At 53.3% G+C, this 15,883-nt stretch overlaps 7 protein-coding genes across 7 annotated transcripts; 3 read left to right on the top strand and 4 right to left on the bottom strand.

Moving 5' to 3' along the window:
• Nucleotides 1-3,733: 3,733 nt before the first annotated feature.
• CTAM01_15808 (uncharacterized protein) lies at nt 3,734-5,515 on the top strand (the record flags this gene model as incomplete). The annotated part of the gene is made up of 2 exons (XM_060531802.1): nt 3,734-3,741; nt 3,802-5,515. The coding sequence occupies 2 exons, from the start codon at nt 3,734-3,736 to the stop codon at nt 5,513-5,515; spliced, it is 1,722 nt and encodes a 573-aa protein (XP_060373609.1).
• Nucleotides 5,516-7,067: 1,552 nt separating this feature from the next.
• On the bottom strand, nt 7,068-7,247 carry CTAM01_15807 (uncharacterized protein; the record flags this gene model as incomplete). The annotated part of the gene is made up of 1 exon (XM_060531801.1): nt 7,068-7,247. The coding sequence occupies one exon, from the start codon at nt 7,245-7,247 to the stop codon at nt 7,068-7,070; it is 180 nt and encodes a 59-aa protein (XP_060373608.1).
• A 1,098-nt stretch (nt 7,248-8,345) lies between these two features.
• On the bottom strand, nt 8,346-9,369 carry CTAM01_15806 (oxidoreductase NAD-binding domain-containing protein; the record flags this gene model as incomplete). Its single annotated transcript, XM_060531800.1, has 3 exons — nt 8,346-8,896; nt 8,971-9,048; nt 9,108-9,369. 3 exons carry the CDS (start codon nt 9,367-9,369, stop codon nt 8,346-8,348), a joined length of 891 nt encoding a protein of 296 aa, XP_060373607.1.
• A 1,444-nt stretch (nt 9,370-10,813) lies between these two features.
• Nucleotides 10,814-11,281, top strand: CTAM01_15805 (uncharacterized protein; the record flags this gene model as incomplete). Its single annotated transcript, XM_060531799.1, has 1 exon — nt 10,814-11,281. One exon carries the CDS (start codon nt 10,814-10,816, stop codon nt 11,279-11,281), a length of 468 nt encoding a protein of 155 aa, XP_060373606.1.
• An 832-nt stretch (nt 11,282-12,113) lies between these two features.
• On the top strand, nt 12,114-12,832 carry CTAM01_15804 (uncharacterized protein; the record flags this gene model as incomplete). Its single annotated transcript, XM_060531798.1, has 3 exons — nt 12,114-12,134; nt 12,190-12,263; nt 12,379-12,832. The coding sequence occupies 3 exons, from the start codon at nt 12,114-12,116 to the stop codon at nt 12,830-12,832; spliced, it is 549 nt and encodes a 182-aa protein (XP_060373605.1).
• Nucleotides 12,833-13,167: 335 nt separating this feature from the next.
• Nucleotides 13,168-14,758, bottom strand: CTAM01_15803 (uncharacterized protein; the record flags this gene model as incomplete). The annotated part of the gene is made up of 2 exons (XM_060531797.1): nt 13,168-14,310; nt 14,372-14,758. The coding sequence occupies 2 exons, from the start codon at nt 14,756-14,758 to the stop codon at nt 13,168-13,170; spliced, it is 1,530 nt and encodes a 509-aa protein (XP_060373604.1).
• Nucleotides 14,759-15,511: 753 nt separating this feature from the next.
• CTAM01_15802 (uncharacterized protein) lies at nt 15,512-15,637 on the bottom strand (the record flags this gene model as incomplete). Its single annotated transcript, XM_060531796.1, has 1 exon — nt 15,512-15,637. The coding sequence occupies one exon, from the start codon at nt 15,635-15,637 to the stop codon at nt 15,512-15,514; it is 126 nt and encodes a 41-aa protein (XP_060373603.1).
• Between the last annotated feature and the right edge of the window lie 246 nt (nt 15,638-15,883).

Genomic DNA, 15,883 nt, shown 5'->3' with positions numbered 1-15,883 from the left:
GTATGTCGAAAAGAAAAATTCAAAGTCCTCGCCAACATGTCCTTGTTGAAGCAGCAGAAAGATCATCGTTGATGCGTTTTTCCTCATGGGAACATGATCCACCGTCGATGGACAACGAGATGTGAGTCACCCTTCCCTGTACCGGTTCCAATGGCCAAGAGCAACCATCATGCACGGCAAGGCCAGGGGAGAGACAGGTATTCGAACTAGCAGAGCTGCCGAACCGGGGCGAGGCAAGCTAGTACGCAGCACCTTACGGGATAGAGAAGCACAAGGGAAGAGTCCGAAAGAAGAACGACGACGGGAGGGCCATTGAATCGAGAAACAAAAGAGCGGTCGTGAAACATCCCGGGAGGACGGCTGGGCCAATGAAGCGGTCGGGACACGGTTTGAGGGATCTTTGGGGACCCGATTGGATGCCGGACTGGACCGGGGTTTGGACACGGGCAGTGGAGTTGTGGACACCATCCCGAAGCGATGAACGGGCGACGGATGGATCTTCTGAAGTTCTGGCAGGTTGAACGGACCGTGGGCGTCGTGGACGGATCTACGGCGCGTCGAGATTGGGTGGTGCGCGCGCGTGGTTGGGAGCCAATGGGATTACGAGGCGGGGGGGAAGGACAAGAGGAGGGAGAAAACGGGTGATGGATGACAAAGGGTGGCACGGACCAGAGCAGGGACACCGCGTCTAAGAAAGGAAGGAGCACGGACTCTGCCTTACCTTCCCTTGGAAGGGGATGGAGCACGGGCCACGGGAGCGAAGCGGGAAGGAGGGAAGAGGTCAAGCGAAGGGCAGACTTTGGATGCTGACTGGATCTTGAGTGTGGCGCTTGGGGAAGAGGGGATGATGGGGATGAGGGGGGAATTCGAGAGTAGAGGTAGTATCAAGCGCTGGAGTGCGGCTGTGCAATTGTTGCGCAATGCCGTGTCTCCCGTTTTCTCATCTGGTGAGGAGTAGAGTCGTACTACATCGACCGAGGGGGACGATAGCCGAGGGATGCTGTGCTTGAGGGGTTATGCGAATCATGGAGCAGAGATGGGACAGCGATTATCATGCCTGTCGCATCCTCGTCGCTTTCTACAATTTGACGATGAAGAAGGTTCGCGAAGTAGACTGAGGTCGGACCGCCTCGTTAGGTTCACCGTTCAAGACGTACTACAGTGTATCAACGTTACAGATGGCGGTTGTGCTGCGAGGCTTAGACTGCCCGCTCACAATCTCACCGAGACATGCGCGGCTACGGCATCATGCGGCCGGTAGCAGCAGGCTCCGATGGCCAGTTTCCAACCTGAGGACCAAACCCTCATTATCATTGTCAGCAGGCCCGACCTCGGGGCCGTCGAGGCTGAGGGTCGGTCAGTCATTCTCGTACCTTTGTGTGTGTAAGGTGAGGAGGTAAGGGGCTTCGTGTAAGAGAGTGAGACTGGTCATCAAGCAAGGCGGCTGCCTCTTCCTGGAGCCCAATATCGAGGCCCACCGGTTCCCGGATGATGCTGAGAGCGCTCAGCGAGATTGAGGATATGAGATTTGGCTGTAAGCGCCGTCCGGAATCGGGAGTGGAGTGTGGTGGTCGTCATTGCTAGCCGTAGCCGCCCGGGCGGTTAATGGGGAAGCGGAGGCTTTCTGAGCGAGCGGCTGTTTCGGGAAGAGTAACGTGGGGTTCGGCTGTTTCTTTTCTTGTACGGTGCCAATTTCCGCGCGCACCTTGACGCCGGATGGTAACACTGGGAGAGGGCCTCTCAGGCGAGAGAGGGCTTCTGTTGTCTTAGTGGGAGAGACAGCATGATGCGACAGCCGCCGGTAATCTCAGTTGCCGCTCGGCTCGTCTGATTGCGAGAGGGTACCTCAGGGACCCGAAGCCTCAAGGTGCTCAGGTGAGCGAGGCTTAGGTGGTGGAAATGAGGCGGTTGATGAAGTGTATCCGTATACGAGAAAAGCTTGACTGAATAGGACTGTCGAAGCGGTGCAGACTGCGAGATGTGCTGGCATGGCTTTTGCGAGGAGTGTGGGCGACGAGTTGGGAATGCCCTCGCGGACGAGTCGCGATGAAGTCAATCAAGACGCGAAACCAGAGCGAGACCGAAAAGACGCATGGCATGGCATCGCATCGCATGTCACGACGACGCATGACATCGCGTCGAATGATCGTCGTACACCACACGACCGCGTCTACCTAGTGTAGGTACGCATAGAAGGGTGAAAGAAAGTGGTGTTGATGTTTGTGTTGCGTTCGTCCCACTCCCGCCCGTTCTGCTGTGGGGGACGCTAGGAAGCAAAGCTAACAGAGTGGAGAAAAGATGAGCTAATGCACGGCCGAACCTGCCATGTGTCTAAAAATGAGTCATAGACGCTTTGCAGGGGGTGAGGAAGGTACGAAGGTGGAAACCCAGGGATTCAAGGAAAGAGCAGTTGATGCAAGACAGCTGTCGTGGACGGTGAGTGGTCAACAGCATCTTCTCAGTCTTGCTGTACGTACCGTTTCTGATAACCGAATATACACTGTTTTGTGGTCAGCCGTAACGTGGCTTGGACAGTGCGCAAGTAAGCGAGCGACTCTTCCCGCAGGCTCCGCCTCCAAGGGGATCCACATTGAAAGATACGTACCCTTCAACGTTCTTGGAATGGAAGGCAGTGACGACCTCACCATCTCACCTTACCAACCCGGCCAAACTCAACGAACAGCTTCAAGTTCTTCTTCTGCATCTATGCGGCGCCAATGTACTTCCAAGTGGACTAACCTTCACACACTTTTGCCCCGTGTTTCAGATTTCTAGCTCTCTCAAGTTCTCAACGCCGTAGTGGGTCGACGACCTCACTTCTGCATTCCCAGTATGCAGCCCAAGATGCAGCATTTCATCGACGAGTCCACCCTTTTTTCCCTTCCTTCTGCAGTAGCTCCAAGCTACCCTGTATCCTGTCTTCTTTTGTGTAGTGCCGGGGTCAGACGATAGACGACAGTCTGTTTCTCTTCCTCCACCTCAACATGGGATACACACTACCTTACCGTAACTACGTAGTTGAGAATACGTATCCATCCATCTTTTTCATCAGTCGTGTGGTCTCGGCCCACGATCCGTCCAAGGGACCCTGGCATCTACAGACTACAAACCCTCAAGCCGGATGCGCGCAGCTCAACCCACAGTTGCGTTGTACCGCTGCTGCTCTATCCTCCCCCCCGTCAGTTGATGGGGCTAGAGACCCAGACTTGGGCCCGACGACCTACGGTCAGTCCAAGGCTGGGGCCGGGGCGAAGGCCACACGCCCTCGCTCCAGTCGGCCGTCAGTCGCGCGCCGCATCACCACCACCACATCCATTGGGCTACGAGCCTCAAACCCGAGGATAAAGATGTCCTCCCCTCCCGCGCCTACTGTCCCTTTCTGTTGGCCCCTTCTCTCTCCATCCTCATCTCGTCTCCTCATCTCCTCGTCTCCTTTGCGCTCTCGTCCTCTCATCCTCGTCTCAGTCTAAACTTGTTATCAAATCGACCATTGTTTGTTTACTATAACTCGCATTATTTGGATACCAAAACACAAAAACTATACACCTAGATCTCTCGGAACGCCCTGGTCTCGTTGAACGCGGCCACCTCGTCCCTGCTTCACAGCAACCCCCGTCTGCTTTTCCCATCGCAACGCAATCCTCAAACGCCAAAAAGACTCCTGGAGCTGGCCTCCTCTCTCTCACGAAACACCTCTCATAATCCCATAATCCAACCAACTCACACAGTCACAATGTCCACGTATGAGATGCCCCCTGCTTCTCGCCTCACTGACACCCCCACTAACACATCATCTCCCAGTCTGGCAGCGGATATGTCCTTCGACTTCATCTTCCCATCGTGCGAGCCTTCCACGCCGCCGAGCTTCTCCTTCGACTCTTCTCTCCTCGACCTCCCCTACCACCACAACCCGGGCCATAACCGCTCCCGCTCAAATGGTTCCGTCTACTCCTTCATCTCTACCGCAGACTCCACACCGGACTCGGTGAGCACACGTATGACTACCCCGTCTCGTGCCTCACCCCCGATCCGCCAACACGGCCCTCTCTTGCTTCCCAAGATCCGCTCCCAGGACCAAGCCATCGAGTCGCCTCCCAAGCGCATGAAGGCATCGCCGAAGCCCCGCGCCCCGGTTCCCAGACGGGCAACCCCTGTGGGCCACACCACCAACGCCGTCTTCCGCCCGGCTCACACTCGCAGCTTCACCAACCCGGAGACCCTCACATGGAACATGCCCTCCACCTACTGCAGCCAGCCCGAGGAGCAGACTCCTTCGTCCCTCCTTTGCTCTCCCATCATCTTCGCCGATGACATGCAATCTCGCCGCGCATCAACCTGCAGTCTTGAGGGTGTCGCCCTCGAGAAGTTCGGCTTCCCGACCTACCGTCAGATGCCCTCATACGTTCCCTCTCCTGCTCCTCAGCAGCCATCAGAGGCATACATGTTCCCCTCCTACACTCCTCGTGCGCCATCTCCCCTCAGCCTGTCCGCCGCTGCCACTCCAGGCCCGACTCCCAGCACCACTCTCATGACCTACCTCACCGGATCTAACCCTGCTCCTTCGCTGGTGCGCACCATCTCGTTCCCTCTCCGGGATCCCAACACCAAGCACTTCTGGTGGGACGTTCGCCAAATCCGCCCCTGGACAACCTTCAACGCCTCCTCCGTCCTCTCTCTCCCTGGTGCCGCCGCCCTTCTCAACTGCCCCGTCCCGGCACCTCTCCTCCCCAACCCGGCCCCGACTGCCCGCCACCCAGAGACCGAAGCCGCTCTTCACAGCATCTACGCCTCCCACTACCTCCCCAAGCTCAATGCTGCGCTCGCCATCTCTTCCCACAGACCCATGCAGCTCTCTGCTCCCGCTCCCTCCGCCACCGCCAAACAGCCCGAGCTGCTCTTCACCGCCTCTCCCGCCGGCGAGCCCGCCTCCGCTGCCACCATCTTTGGCGGCAAGCCTACCGCCCGCGTCGTCGGCCTCGTCCGCTCCTTTGACCGCTTCAACACCGGCATGCGTGTCGAGGGCAACATCAAGCGCGTAGAGTACCTCCGTGGCCTCGCCGCCCTGCACCACGCCATGCGCGAGCACTCATGCCGCTACGGCTTCATCCTCACGGAGATTGAGCTCGTCATCGTTCGCAACGGTAGCGAATCCGTCCCCCACTTTGGTCACCTTGAAGTTACCTCCGTTCAGCTTGCCGCCGTCGCTGACGATGCCGACTGCGAAGTCGGCGAGATCCCGCTGACTGCCTGCCTCGCGCTCTGGGGTCTCTGCATGATGGCTGGCGACGATGCGCCTCAGCAGCAGGGCCGCAGTGCCGTGGCGCACTGGAAGACGGAGATTGGCGCGCCTGCTGAGGGCACCCGACGCAAGGCGCTGCCTAGGGATGATTGGATGCCCAAGCCGCAGTTGGCCGAGAAGCGTGAGGCCAAGAGGGCTAGAGGCTGGGTCATGCCCGAGGACCCCGTCGGCAGGAAGGAATTGGGCAAGCGCGGTGTGCGGTACGGTGCTTGCTAAGTTATGTTTTCTGCTTTCTGCGCTTTTTGGAATTATTTGTTCGTCTGCTTTTATCTTGGCGTTTTGAAAAGAGTCGCTTGGGCTGGTTCCAGACACTCTTTTCGGTGCGTGGACATGGGTACATAAAAAATAATTGGGATGGGATATGACTGGGAATGGATCATGACTGGATGATGGGTAAACCATGGGACATGTATTTACAAGGATTTTGGTAGCTGAGACGAGGGACTTTCACGAGTTGCATGACGAGGCATTCTTTCTTAGTACAGATGCAAGTTGTTTAGATGACTTGCAATTACAACCATTTTCAAATTTCAACCTGTTTATTCAGACCTCTGCACTCGAACATTGCTCAGTGATCATGATAATGTGAAGTCCATCGGTGCCCGGGGGAAAAGTATCAACAGCTCCAAATAGACTCTTCGAGATCCGCGGGAGTCAAAAGCCGTCCGCGCGGTATTTGAAGTTTCAGACGTTCTTTCTGTGCCGTAAACCTCAGCCAGTAAGCGCGCTTGACGAGGCCAGACTCTGGCGGAACAAGGATGAGGCTGGGATCGTGAACAAAGAAAAGGGGCCTCCCGTCCGCCCGGGCCAGCCCGAGATCGTTGGTTCGCTGATGCGAGTTTCAGGGAGGCACTGCTTTATTTATCTTTGTCTACTCTATAATTACATTACTGTCCGCAGGAGTCTTTTTTCGTCTTTGATTGTCCCATGTTCCCACTGTGACTAGGGGTCGGGTGAAGATGATACCTTATATCAACAACAGTACTCAACTGACAAACTTGTTATCCATTCTAAACTTTCCAAGACCACGTAACCACAACCTCATAACGAAAGGATTCGACCACAACAAATCACAGTAACTTCCAATCACGAGAAAATATGAAGACCGCCGCGATCGTGCTATGGAGCCTCATAGCTATGGCATCAGCCATCCCACTCGGTGAGCAAACCTCTCCCGTCCCCTTCTCCTAAACATCCCACCACAAAGTTGAAAATGTGACAAATGGAACTCGTGATCCATCACTAAAGTGGAACACACAAAGACTCGTTGGCAGCAGACCCCGACGCCGAAATATGCCAGGCCTTCTGCGACGGCGCGTGCCCGGAAGGATGGACGAAGAAGGCAGACGACACGGGCGCTGGCGCGGCGCGGGCGTGTGCTTCGGGGGCGGGGGCGTGGTGTTGTCAGAGGTTTTTGCATTTCCCGCCGGCGTAGTCTGATCTACGCAGCAACGTTTGGCTTGGAGGTTCTGAGAGCTGGGCTGGTGTTTCCGGTACGACTTTGTGAGGAGTTTTGGGACCGTTGGAAAAGTTCACGATGGAAGTGGCAATGACGTGGGGTTTTCTATTGATACAGATACCTAGAAAGGGTATGAGATGACCAAATACCCTCCTGCTGTGCATGTGGCAGCTATTTCAGCTGTTCTAGAGGGTCATATGACCATACTGAATTGGATGCAACCTCTGACATTCAACCCTCCAGCGACGAGCGTCCTCCTTGCGGCCCCGTCTCACTGACTTCACCCTTCATCAACCAGAACACCTCCGCTTATCGCCTGTCCCGATTGAAAATCGTCCTGACCCCCGTGACAGCAACCCATCCGATGACAACAACAGTAACAGCCAACCGAATCTCCCTGACGATGTCCACGGCAGCGGGCCCGAAGTGAATGGCGTGGATGTGGTTTATCGCGCCCGAGTGCGCTGCTGAGAGGCCGAATTGTTCCATCTCGTCTTTCGTCAGCTCGTCACGGTATGAATTGAGCTGTGCGAGATGGCGTGAGAAGCTTACGGTTTTGATGGTGAGGTTGAATGGTGGGTGGAAAGAAAGGGATATGGTTGGAGTTGGCTGAATGATGGAGAACTTTTTTGTGGGGGTCGTGCATTACGTCAACGAATCATGGTTGCGGTTGGGGTTTGCCGTTGAAGAAATTCTGGAGAAGTAATGTCTCCAACATGACGACAGAAATCTTCGATTACGGTTGATGATTGGCATGGCAAATCGTGAATGGTAACTGCAGAGATACACGGAACTCGAATTCCCAATACCTTCTATCGCGTCTCGTGATGCAATCCTCGGCAGGCTGTGTATGGATGTTGCGACGGGGTACTGAAGAATGGCCGGTAGTTCTGATCCAAGACGCATACGGGTAAACAAGGATCTTCCTTCATGGAGTGCACATTCAAAGCCTAGCAATAATGACAGGGAGCGATATCAATCGATTCACGCTGGGCAACTCATAGCGTATGACCCGCTCACCTAAACACTTGTAGATGCGGGCAATGCTGCAATGATCAGTCTAGGCACTGACGTCGACAACTTCTCCACTTTCTCTACACTTGGTGAAATCTCTTCCCTCAAAATTCTTCTGGCAGTGAAGAAGGATATGGCAGCAGCGTCAGTTTCAAGCCGCCGCGGTGCAAGGATGAGTCCGCTTGAAGGGACAAGGTAAAAACGAAAAAATAATAACCCGAAGAGTGGCTTTGCCAATCGCGGTGAGGATTTGAGCCTCACGCGGGGGTCGAACCCGCAACCTTGAGATTAAGAGTCTCACGCTCTACCGATTGAGCTAGCAAGGCGGGTCATTTGAATTGTTGAAAATAACAACCTGGTTTGAGTTTCAGGTAGCCTACTCTAATGCCGCCATGAGTGCCTCCGGAGGCCCAGCGATCTCTTTGTCTCCAGTCCTGTTTCCGAAGCCTGGTTCCGTATTTCTTTTCTCAGTTCGCGCGAAAATCGTGACGTTAAAAAGGAAGAGCTGGTCTGGGTTTATCTTCCCTCAAGTCTTTTGTGACGTACATCTAGGTAAAGCCCGAAATTAACTCTCTAGAACTGATGAATTTGATCCTTCCGATACCCCAACTGCTGCAACACCCCCGGCGCACTCCTCTTCCCCACAAGAGCCGCCTCCATCGCCGGCGGACCGCACACAAACACCTTTGTATCCTCCTCCTTCTTCGGCGCGACCCCGACCTCCTCCAACAACTGCTTCGTCACATATCCCTTCCGGTACGGCGAATTCGCCACGGGGTGGCTAACCGTGTACACGGCCTTGAACCTGCCGGGGAACTCCTTCTCAAATTGCTCGAACTCCTGCTTTAAGAGCACGTCCTGGTCCGAGTTGACGCCAAAGACGAGCGTAATGGCGGTCTTGTCTTCGGGGTTGCGGAGGATGCCCTGCGCGAGCTGGTAGATTGGTGTGATGCCTGCACCGCCGGCGATGAGGGTGATGTGGCTGTAGCTGTTGGGCTTCCATTGATGGCCTTTGATGGCGAGGGCGAAGAGGAGCTTTTGGCCTGGTGTGAGGGAGTGGATGTGTGTGCTTTGCTTGCCGTCTGGGTACTTCTTTACCATCAGCTCGAGATAGCCGGCGTCATCTTTTTGTTTGGTCAGTAGCTGTTTGTACCCGGAGTGCAATGGATGGCCTTTGGGCGATTGTTCTTGTTCTTACCGAGGGGTTGCACGGGCGTGTAAGGCCTCGCGACGGGGAGCCACCTGCCCTCAGGCCATGACATGGTCAGGACAGCAGCTGTTCTCGAATATCAGCAACTTTCTTTCCTTAACGCTCAGGTGACCGCAAACACTCACACGTCAATGAAAGACCGCTGACTGCCTCCCTCTGTGGTAACTTGAACCGCAATCGCTTGGTATTGTGGTTCACATCCTCCGAGCTCTCCAACGCAAGCGACACAAACGCAGGCCCCGCCCCAAACACCTTTGGCGGCGCTCCAGACTCGGCAGACGCGCTGTTCACAAACAGCCTCGAGTACGCCGCCAGGCCAATGCCCCCAGCTGCGAAGGTAGCCGCAATGGTCGCCGGTCGCACACGGCGTAATGGTACTGATGCCATTCTTCAATTGACAAAAGATGATTTGTGTAGAGACGATATGCAGATGTGCACTGATGCAAAATGATGTAAACAAAACACTGCTAGCTAAGCTACGCTATGGAATGCTGCAGGGCGATGGTAGTTTAAAAAGGGTTGCTGAAGCTGACGTAGGAAGACTTAGGAGGATTAGTCGGGCAATATGCAGGCTCGGGACCGACGCGGGTTGGGGAAAGCACCGATGGTGGGGTCTTGCAGCCGGTATGATTTCGGTCATCCCCAAAAAGTCCGTCACCGATCGGACGATGTCAGCTTCAGCTTGCGTTTGCCCCATTTGGCCCATCAAGAACGGAACGAGGAGCGGTTCTCGTATACCTGCATGCAGGTACCAAAGATCAGGCGTTCGTCAAGGAATGTTGTTCTCTGTTCATTTGCGGCGTTGCGCCTCAATGCTGTGGCTTCAGCGGTGGTTTAAGCAGCTTTTATGCCGAGTGCACACAGGCTCTTCGTTCTGCAAGGTACCTGGCTCAATGATCGAATGCTTTCGACGTTGGTGTCTCCAGCTACAGTGCGGTAAGTCCTATCTCGCAAAGACTGGACGAGATCAGCGGGCTTTGAAACGGTATCTCAATTGGATTCAGTCCGCATTGCCTCATGTCTCCTTGGATGGCCGATGGTTCAGCCCCTTTGTTGGTACGGCGCTCCGTACCTAGGTAGCTGAAGCTTCGGCGGGGCCGGACAACGGTGGCGGGGCACTGCGCAGGTGTCGTTGTTCGGCAATCAACGTTCCTTCTGGCAACAAAATCTGGCGTTGGCCAGAGCTTGCAAGCTAGCCATCATGCTTTTTATTGGTGCTACCTGAGAAGTGTTTGGTAAAGATTTGTGGGTAGAGAGAACAAGGTCGACAATGCACGCTGTTCTTGACCTCCCGCCTACAGGAACCCTCTTTTGTAGCGTCAAATTGCCTCGTAGTACTTACTGAAAATCACTGGACACTCTTGCGACACACCTGAAGTGCCAAAGTCGAAGCTCCTTTGCATTCATTCGTTTTAGAGAACGAAATGAGGAGAACGAAGCACTCAGCTCCTTGTCGATGCGCGTGGCTTCAAGGCATGGCTGTAGTACAGCAAGATAAAATGCCATCAGTAGCGATAGCTGGATATTGTTGAGCTGAACAGTTTTTGAACAAGATCGTTGGACAGAACATCTAAAAATCGTGATACGAAGCCCACAGCCTCATCTTCTGGGTATAAAACTACAGCTCTTAGGACTATTCTGACTTCCCATTTCGTGTCAACACCCTCATCCATCAAACAAAGTCAAGTCTACGAAAGAACTAAGCTTCAACACATAATACTAGTAAGCTTTAGGATTCATCACACAGCTAGGAAATGGTGGAAAGTAGCGATGCTTACTATGTCACTTAGTCTCTTCGCTTTTGGCTCCTCAAGCTCGTCGATATCTCAGCATGTGCCCCTACAACTTAGTCTACTGGCCGATATGCTGCGGGAGAACATTGAAGTGCCGGCGGGACCATTGCCATTTCGCCCGCAACGACCCCCAAAATGTATGCCTCAATCCAGAGCTTGACCCTGAGCTGGTCACCCGAGATTTCCCATGCAATGAATGTATATTCTACGCAAGCCTCCAACAGATGGCACAATGGGTGCCCGACCCAGTCAAGAGAGAAAAGTTGGTCAGAGATGCCCCTTCGGCATTAGAAAAAGAACGACGAGATGCGTACTACGAGGCAATTCGAATACAGAAAAGGGCGGCGCGTACTGTTGTTTGTAAGCAGAAGAGAGAGGAGAGAAGAGAAAACGAGGCAGATCGGGCCGCAGCAGCGGCCGCGCCCAGAACGCCGACGCAGGCGGATTTCATGAACGTTGATGGAGCTAGCTCTTCCTCGCAAGGCGGAAATGCGTTTGGCAAGTAGCAGAAACAACCCACGTAGGCATTCTGCCACAGCGCCCCTTCTGGTGGCTGCTCCAACTTCACAGAAGGCCTCTCGCCTGACTCCACTCTAGCCTTTAGACACTGAAAGAAATCAGACCTCGTCGTCACCAACTTTCTGCGGCTTACGCGTGCTGTGACTACTCCTTTTGCTCTTGAACCAGAATGGGAATCATCGTCATTAGAGGAGCCTGGCTAGCAGTGGACTTACTCAATGTATGTCCAATCTTGATCAAGTCCACAGCCTAATTTCGTGAGGCATCATCCAGTCCTAGACGCGACGTGCTTTTCGAATGCAGAGTCTGAGGTTCTGTTCTGGTCAAATGAAGTGGGAGATTCAATGTCTCATGGATTTCAAGATATGCGGCTACTACATGAGCCCGGTCACACTATCATCTTTACCCAAGGTACTCTTAATTTAAACATGGACTTCAATGTCATTGATGTGTCACTCGACAGATCTGCAAGAACGCTGATAATTGTGTGGCTACCGTTCCAAATACTTCTGCGAATGAATTTCGAATCAACTCTCCAACAAGGCAATAACGTTAGTACTTTGGCAGGTTAGATACTGGTTATGCCGGGCCCTGAACAGCGGAGCCGAGGCACGGCCGGGTGGACCTACCGATGCACGGAGCTGGCGCCGGTGCCCGATATTTTGCCGCACTGACCAATGACATGATGGGGCAGGTAGCTGACTAAGAAGACTGGGCCCGAACTAAGATCAAGCAATGATGTTTTCAATCAACATTCTCCTGTGATGATCCTACCAGTGTCTCGATATTTCGACGGGGTTTTGCAGACTGTACATCAACATGTCGGTTCAGGAATATGCAGTAAGGCTATGTTTTCTGGCTTGCGAGAGGAGAGCTCTACTGACCGTATCTAAAGGTCAATGAATACACCGCCAATGCGCAACCTCACTTCAACTTGCTGAGGATATTGGGCGGATGGGGCAACGTCAAGTTTGTTCTGCCAGTCCTCCTCATACTTAAGCTTAGCTGATTTTCAACAGTGGCCCCGGTCTTCTGTATGCACCAAACATCTCATGACATGCGCTCATAACTGACATCATCCCAGCATGCTCCGGAGCATGCTAGCAGGAACATCGACAGCCGCTGTCCTCGGACTCTCAGCCGCTATCGTGGGAAGCAGCATCTGGGGCACCGCCGCCCTGCCCTTCATTGTCGGTTCTTCATTAGGATTCGTACTCGGAAGCACGAGATGGTACATTGTTGCCGTGAAAGAATCCCTGCTGCAGCTGGACAACTACCCCGCCATCTTGCGCCTCCACCTGATCGCCAACTTCCCCTGGAAACCGGAGCTCGGACGGCATAACCTTGATTGGTACAATGCCAGACGATTCAGCTCGACGTGGCAGATGAAGAGCATGCTTGTGGCTAGTTGGCTGACTGCTCAGCCGGCGCTGGACGAGATTCGGAGTCGGACTGAGGCTGCGTTGGTGGATAATTATCTCAGGCAAGGGGGATTCGAAGGAGAGGATCAGGCTGCCACGCCGCAGGAAAGTCGATGAACTGTTCCAGATTCTTGTTGGATATGCGGTGGCTGAACCAAGATAGACAGTTCGATCTCTCTGCTAGAGTCTGAGAGCCTTGTAGGAGCCCTCAATAGACCAGGGATCACTCGGAGAGAGATAGAAATCCACACGCAATCTAACTTTCACAGAATTTGTAGAATTAGAGAAGATTTCGGGAAGAATGACACTGTGATTGGGAGATGAGTTCCAAATTATATGTAATCTCTGCTTGCGGGGTACCCTGATCCGCGCCATCATCCGTGGCCCGAGGGATTGAACATAATGTCTTGCTTAGCCTACAGTCCATAGCATGGAAGCTCCCTTCTCTCCACTCACTTCTTGCTATCCGAGTCTTGAATCAAAATTCGCTTGTACCTGCGAACCGGGTGTTGACCTTTCTTGTTATTCACCTGGAGAATAACATGCCATAATGCTCCCTCGAGCCGCGAGATGCTTGGCACATTGTTCGTGATCTGGACCCTCGGGCCAGTCGTGACATTCCGGAACCCCGCATCGTTGAACTTGAGATAACCGGTCGTACCAGATGGCGGTGATAGAGGGTGAATTTCGATGAGCCCCTCGAGATATCCACTAGCCCAGGCAACGGAGGCTTCCGTGTAGGCATACCACTCGAACTCGAGGTGGGTCGGGTCTTCGGGGTGATCAGGGTCGTAGGTCGCGCTGGCATCCAGAATGATTGTGTCTTTGGACGGCAGAGCAACCTCCATAGCATCAAGACCGACGGAGCCGTTCACGTTGATATTGGGCGGGTGAGTTGCGTCTTCAAATCGATCCGTGACTGTCCACTGCATTCGCGCAGCAAAGTCGTCTTGGTAAGCGTCTCGCCACCGCCAAACAGTGGCGCCTGAACTTTGATGGTTCATGCCAGACACAGAGACTGCTGTATCCATGGATGTACCATATTCATTGATGTCCGTGGCCTCGGTTACACGACTGTACCGACCACCCCAGCCACCCCAGTCTGGGCGCCCCGCACTATTGAGGCCGTTTTGAATCAGCCACATGAAGCTCGGCGAGTCGCCCTCCATGCCGTAGATAATCTTGGGATACACCTGTCCCAGAGGGCCGATGCGGATGTTGGGAGTCAACCAATCGTCTTGTGTTTTCGTCACATTAGAAGCACCGTTATCTGCGCCGTTTATGCCGCTCCATGTAGAAGCTTGGAATTCGCGAAAGCCGTGCACGTTGACGATGTACGTGATATCTGGCCAGTTGGCCCGAATCCATGGGCCGCAATCGTCCTGGTCCGAGATCGAGTAGACCCGAAGCCTAGACCGAAGCTCGGCTGCCTCACTGGAAGTTCGTTCTGCGCTGATGAACTGTAAGGCCTGCGCTAGGGTGTTGGCTCCGCCCCAAATGGAGACAAACAACGGATCAACGTCCGCTTCAAGCGCTTCGACAAGGAGTCTGGCGCCATCGCTTAACGGTTCATCCAGAGCCTTCCGGCCGTAAACCTGGAGACGACAAGTTAATGAAGAGCGTTTACAATCGCCAGGCGGGGGATAAGTCACATACCACTGGGCCTGATCTCACAAGTTTCAAAAGGTCCTCGGCGGGATTGAAGCTTGCGTTGGGGTGCACATGCTGATTTAGATTGGACACCACTTCGCCATATGCTTTAATAATAAGTCCGATAGCCTCTGGGTGCGTTTCGTTCGGCAAGCTAACGGAAGTTGTGGCAACCAGACCCTTGGTATCGAACTCGTTTGAGTAAGTCAAATAGCGAACCATGGACATCTGGTCATCAGGCTCATTAAGAATATCCGTCAGAATGAACGTCCGAGGCTTGTGGGGAAACTGAGGCAACTTTGTCAAGTCATTGGCCGTAGTTGCTTGAGCTTCGATATTTCCAAAGAGGACCAAAGTGAATATTAACAAGTAGAAGACTTGAAGTCGACCCATTTTTGCTATCGGTAACAATGTTTGGTTGTTAGCTCGAGGACCCAATACTATACTTGCGATCTGAATTTATACATTCTTATATGTCTCCTAGCGAGTGCTATCATAAGCGCTTAAGATGGCTCAATGTGGAGGAATGATCATAAACAGGTATGATAAGCACCTACTATGCCGAGTTTACGGGGTGATTGAAGTCGCGACATTTTACCTTCAACCATTAGTGTAATGTGTTGTGGCCTATTGTGGGCATGGGTCATACCCCGCATCCCCAGAATCGGATCTGAGGTTCAATGGCTAGGTGCAATGCCTATACGCGGAAGACGCGGACGTCTTGTGGAAGGGGAAATTCTGACATGGGTTACATTCAACCCGGGAGACATGTCGAGATCAACACCACAGAAGTTGATGAGCGTTTAAGGACAGCGAATTCGTATTCAGTCTGGCCAATTGACGAATCGCTTGATTTTCGCATCCTCGGTATGATCCACATGACCAAATCGGGTAGAACTAGCCCCTCTGATTGCCACCACTACGAGAATCGTTCAATAACCATTCTGGAACCAGACTGTTGAGTTCTCATACCTACCTCTTCCTCATTTCCCTATTCAGAGCCGATGCGAAGTAGAGTAGTCCAAGCTAAATTTGGTCAGAAACCTCTGCAACTTTCGCCATGACTTGAACGCCCATCATAAGCGGAGGTCATACCCCGCCCAAGAAGTGTCTCCTAGGCTTTTAACGCAACCGATTCCCGAGGTGTCAATACATCTTCGACGCAGGCTTTTCCCAAACAACCCTCACCTCCTGCAACTCGATCCACCTTCTACTCCCGCCAGAAAGTCTCATCTCAGAATCCCAATTGATCCTGGACAGAATACTCCTCATTTCCGTGTATGCGAGGCTAGTCAGGTTTGCTAGCCCAGATAAGTCAACATACCCACTTCCTGGCACCCCCCTGTTTCTGGCACCCACAAAAACGCGAAAATCCACCACAACCCAATGCCCACCCCCAACCTCCTTTTATCACAACATTTTCAATTCGCGTCCAAATGGGCTCATCTTTTGCACATGTCTTCTTCTATATATAATGCCTCAATATACCGAAGATCAGCTTCGTCAGGCTCTCGAGGA

Source organism: Colletotrichum tamarilloi, assembly GCF_030869305.1.
Source record: "Colletotrichum tamarilloi strain Tom-12 chromosome Unknown Scaffold_179.1, whole genome shotgun sequence".
In the NCBI taxonomy this organism is placed as follows: Eukaryota; Fungi; Ascomycota; class Sordariomycetes; order Glomerellales; family Glomerellaceae; genus Colletotrichum; species Colletotrichum tamarilloi.
The sequence above is the reverse complement of the archived record's forward strand: the minus strand, read 5'-3'. Positions and strand labels throughout refer to the sequence as shown.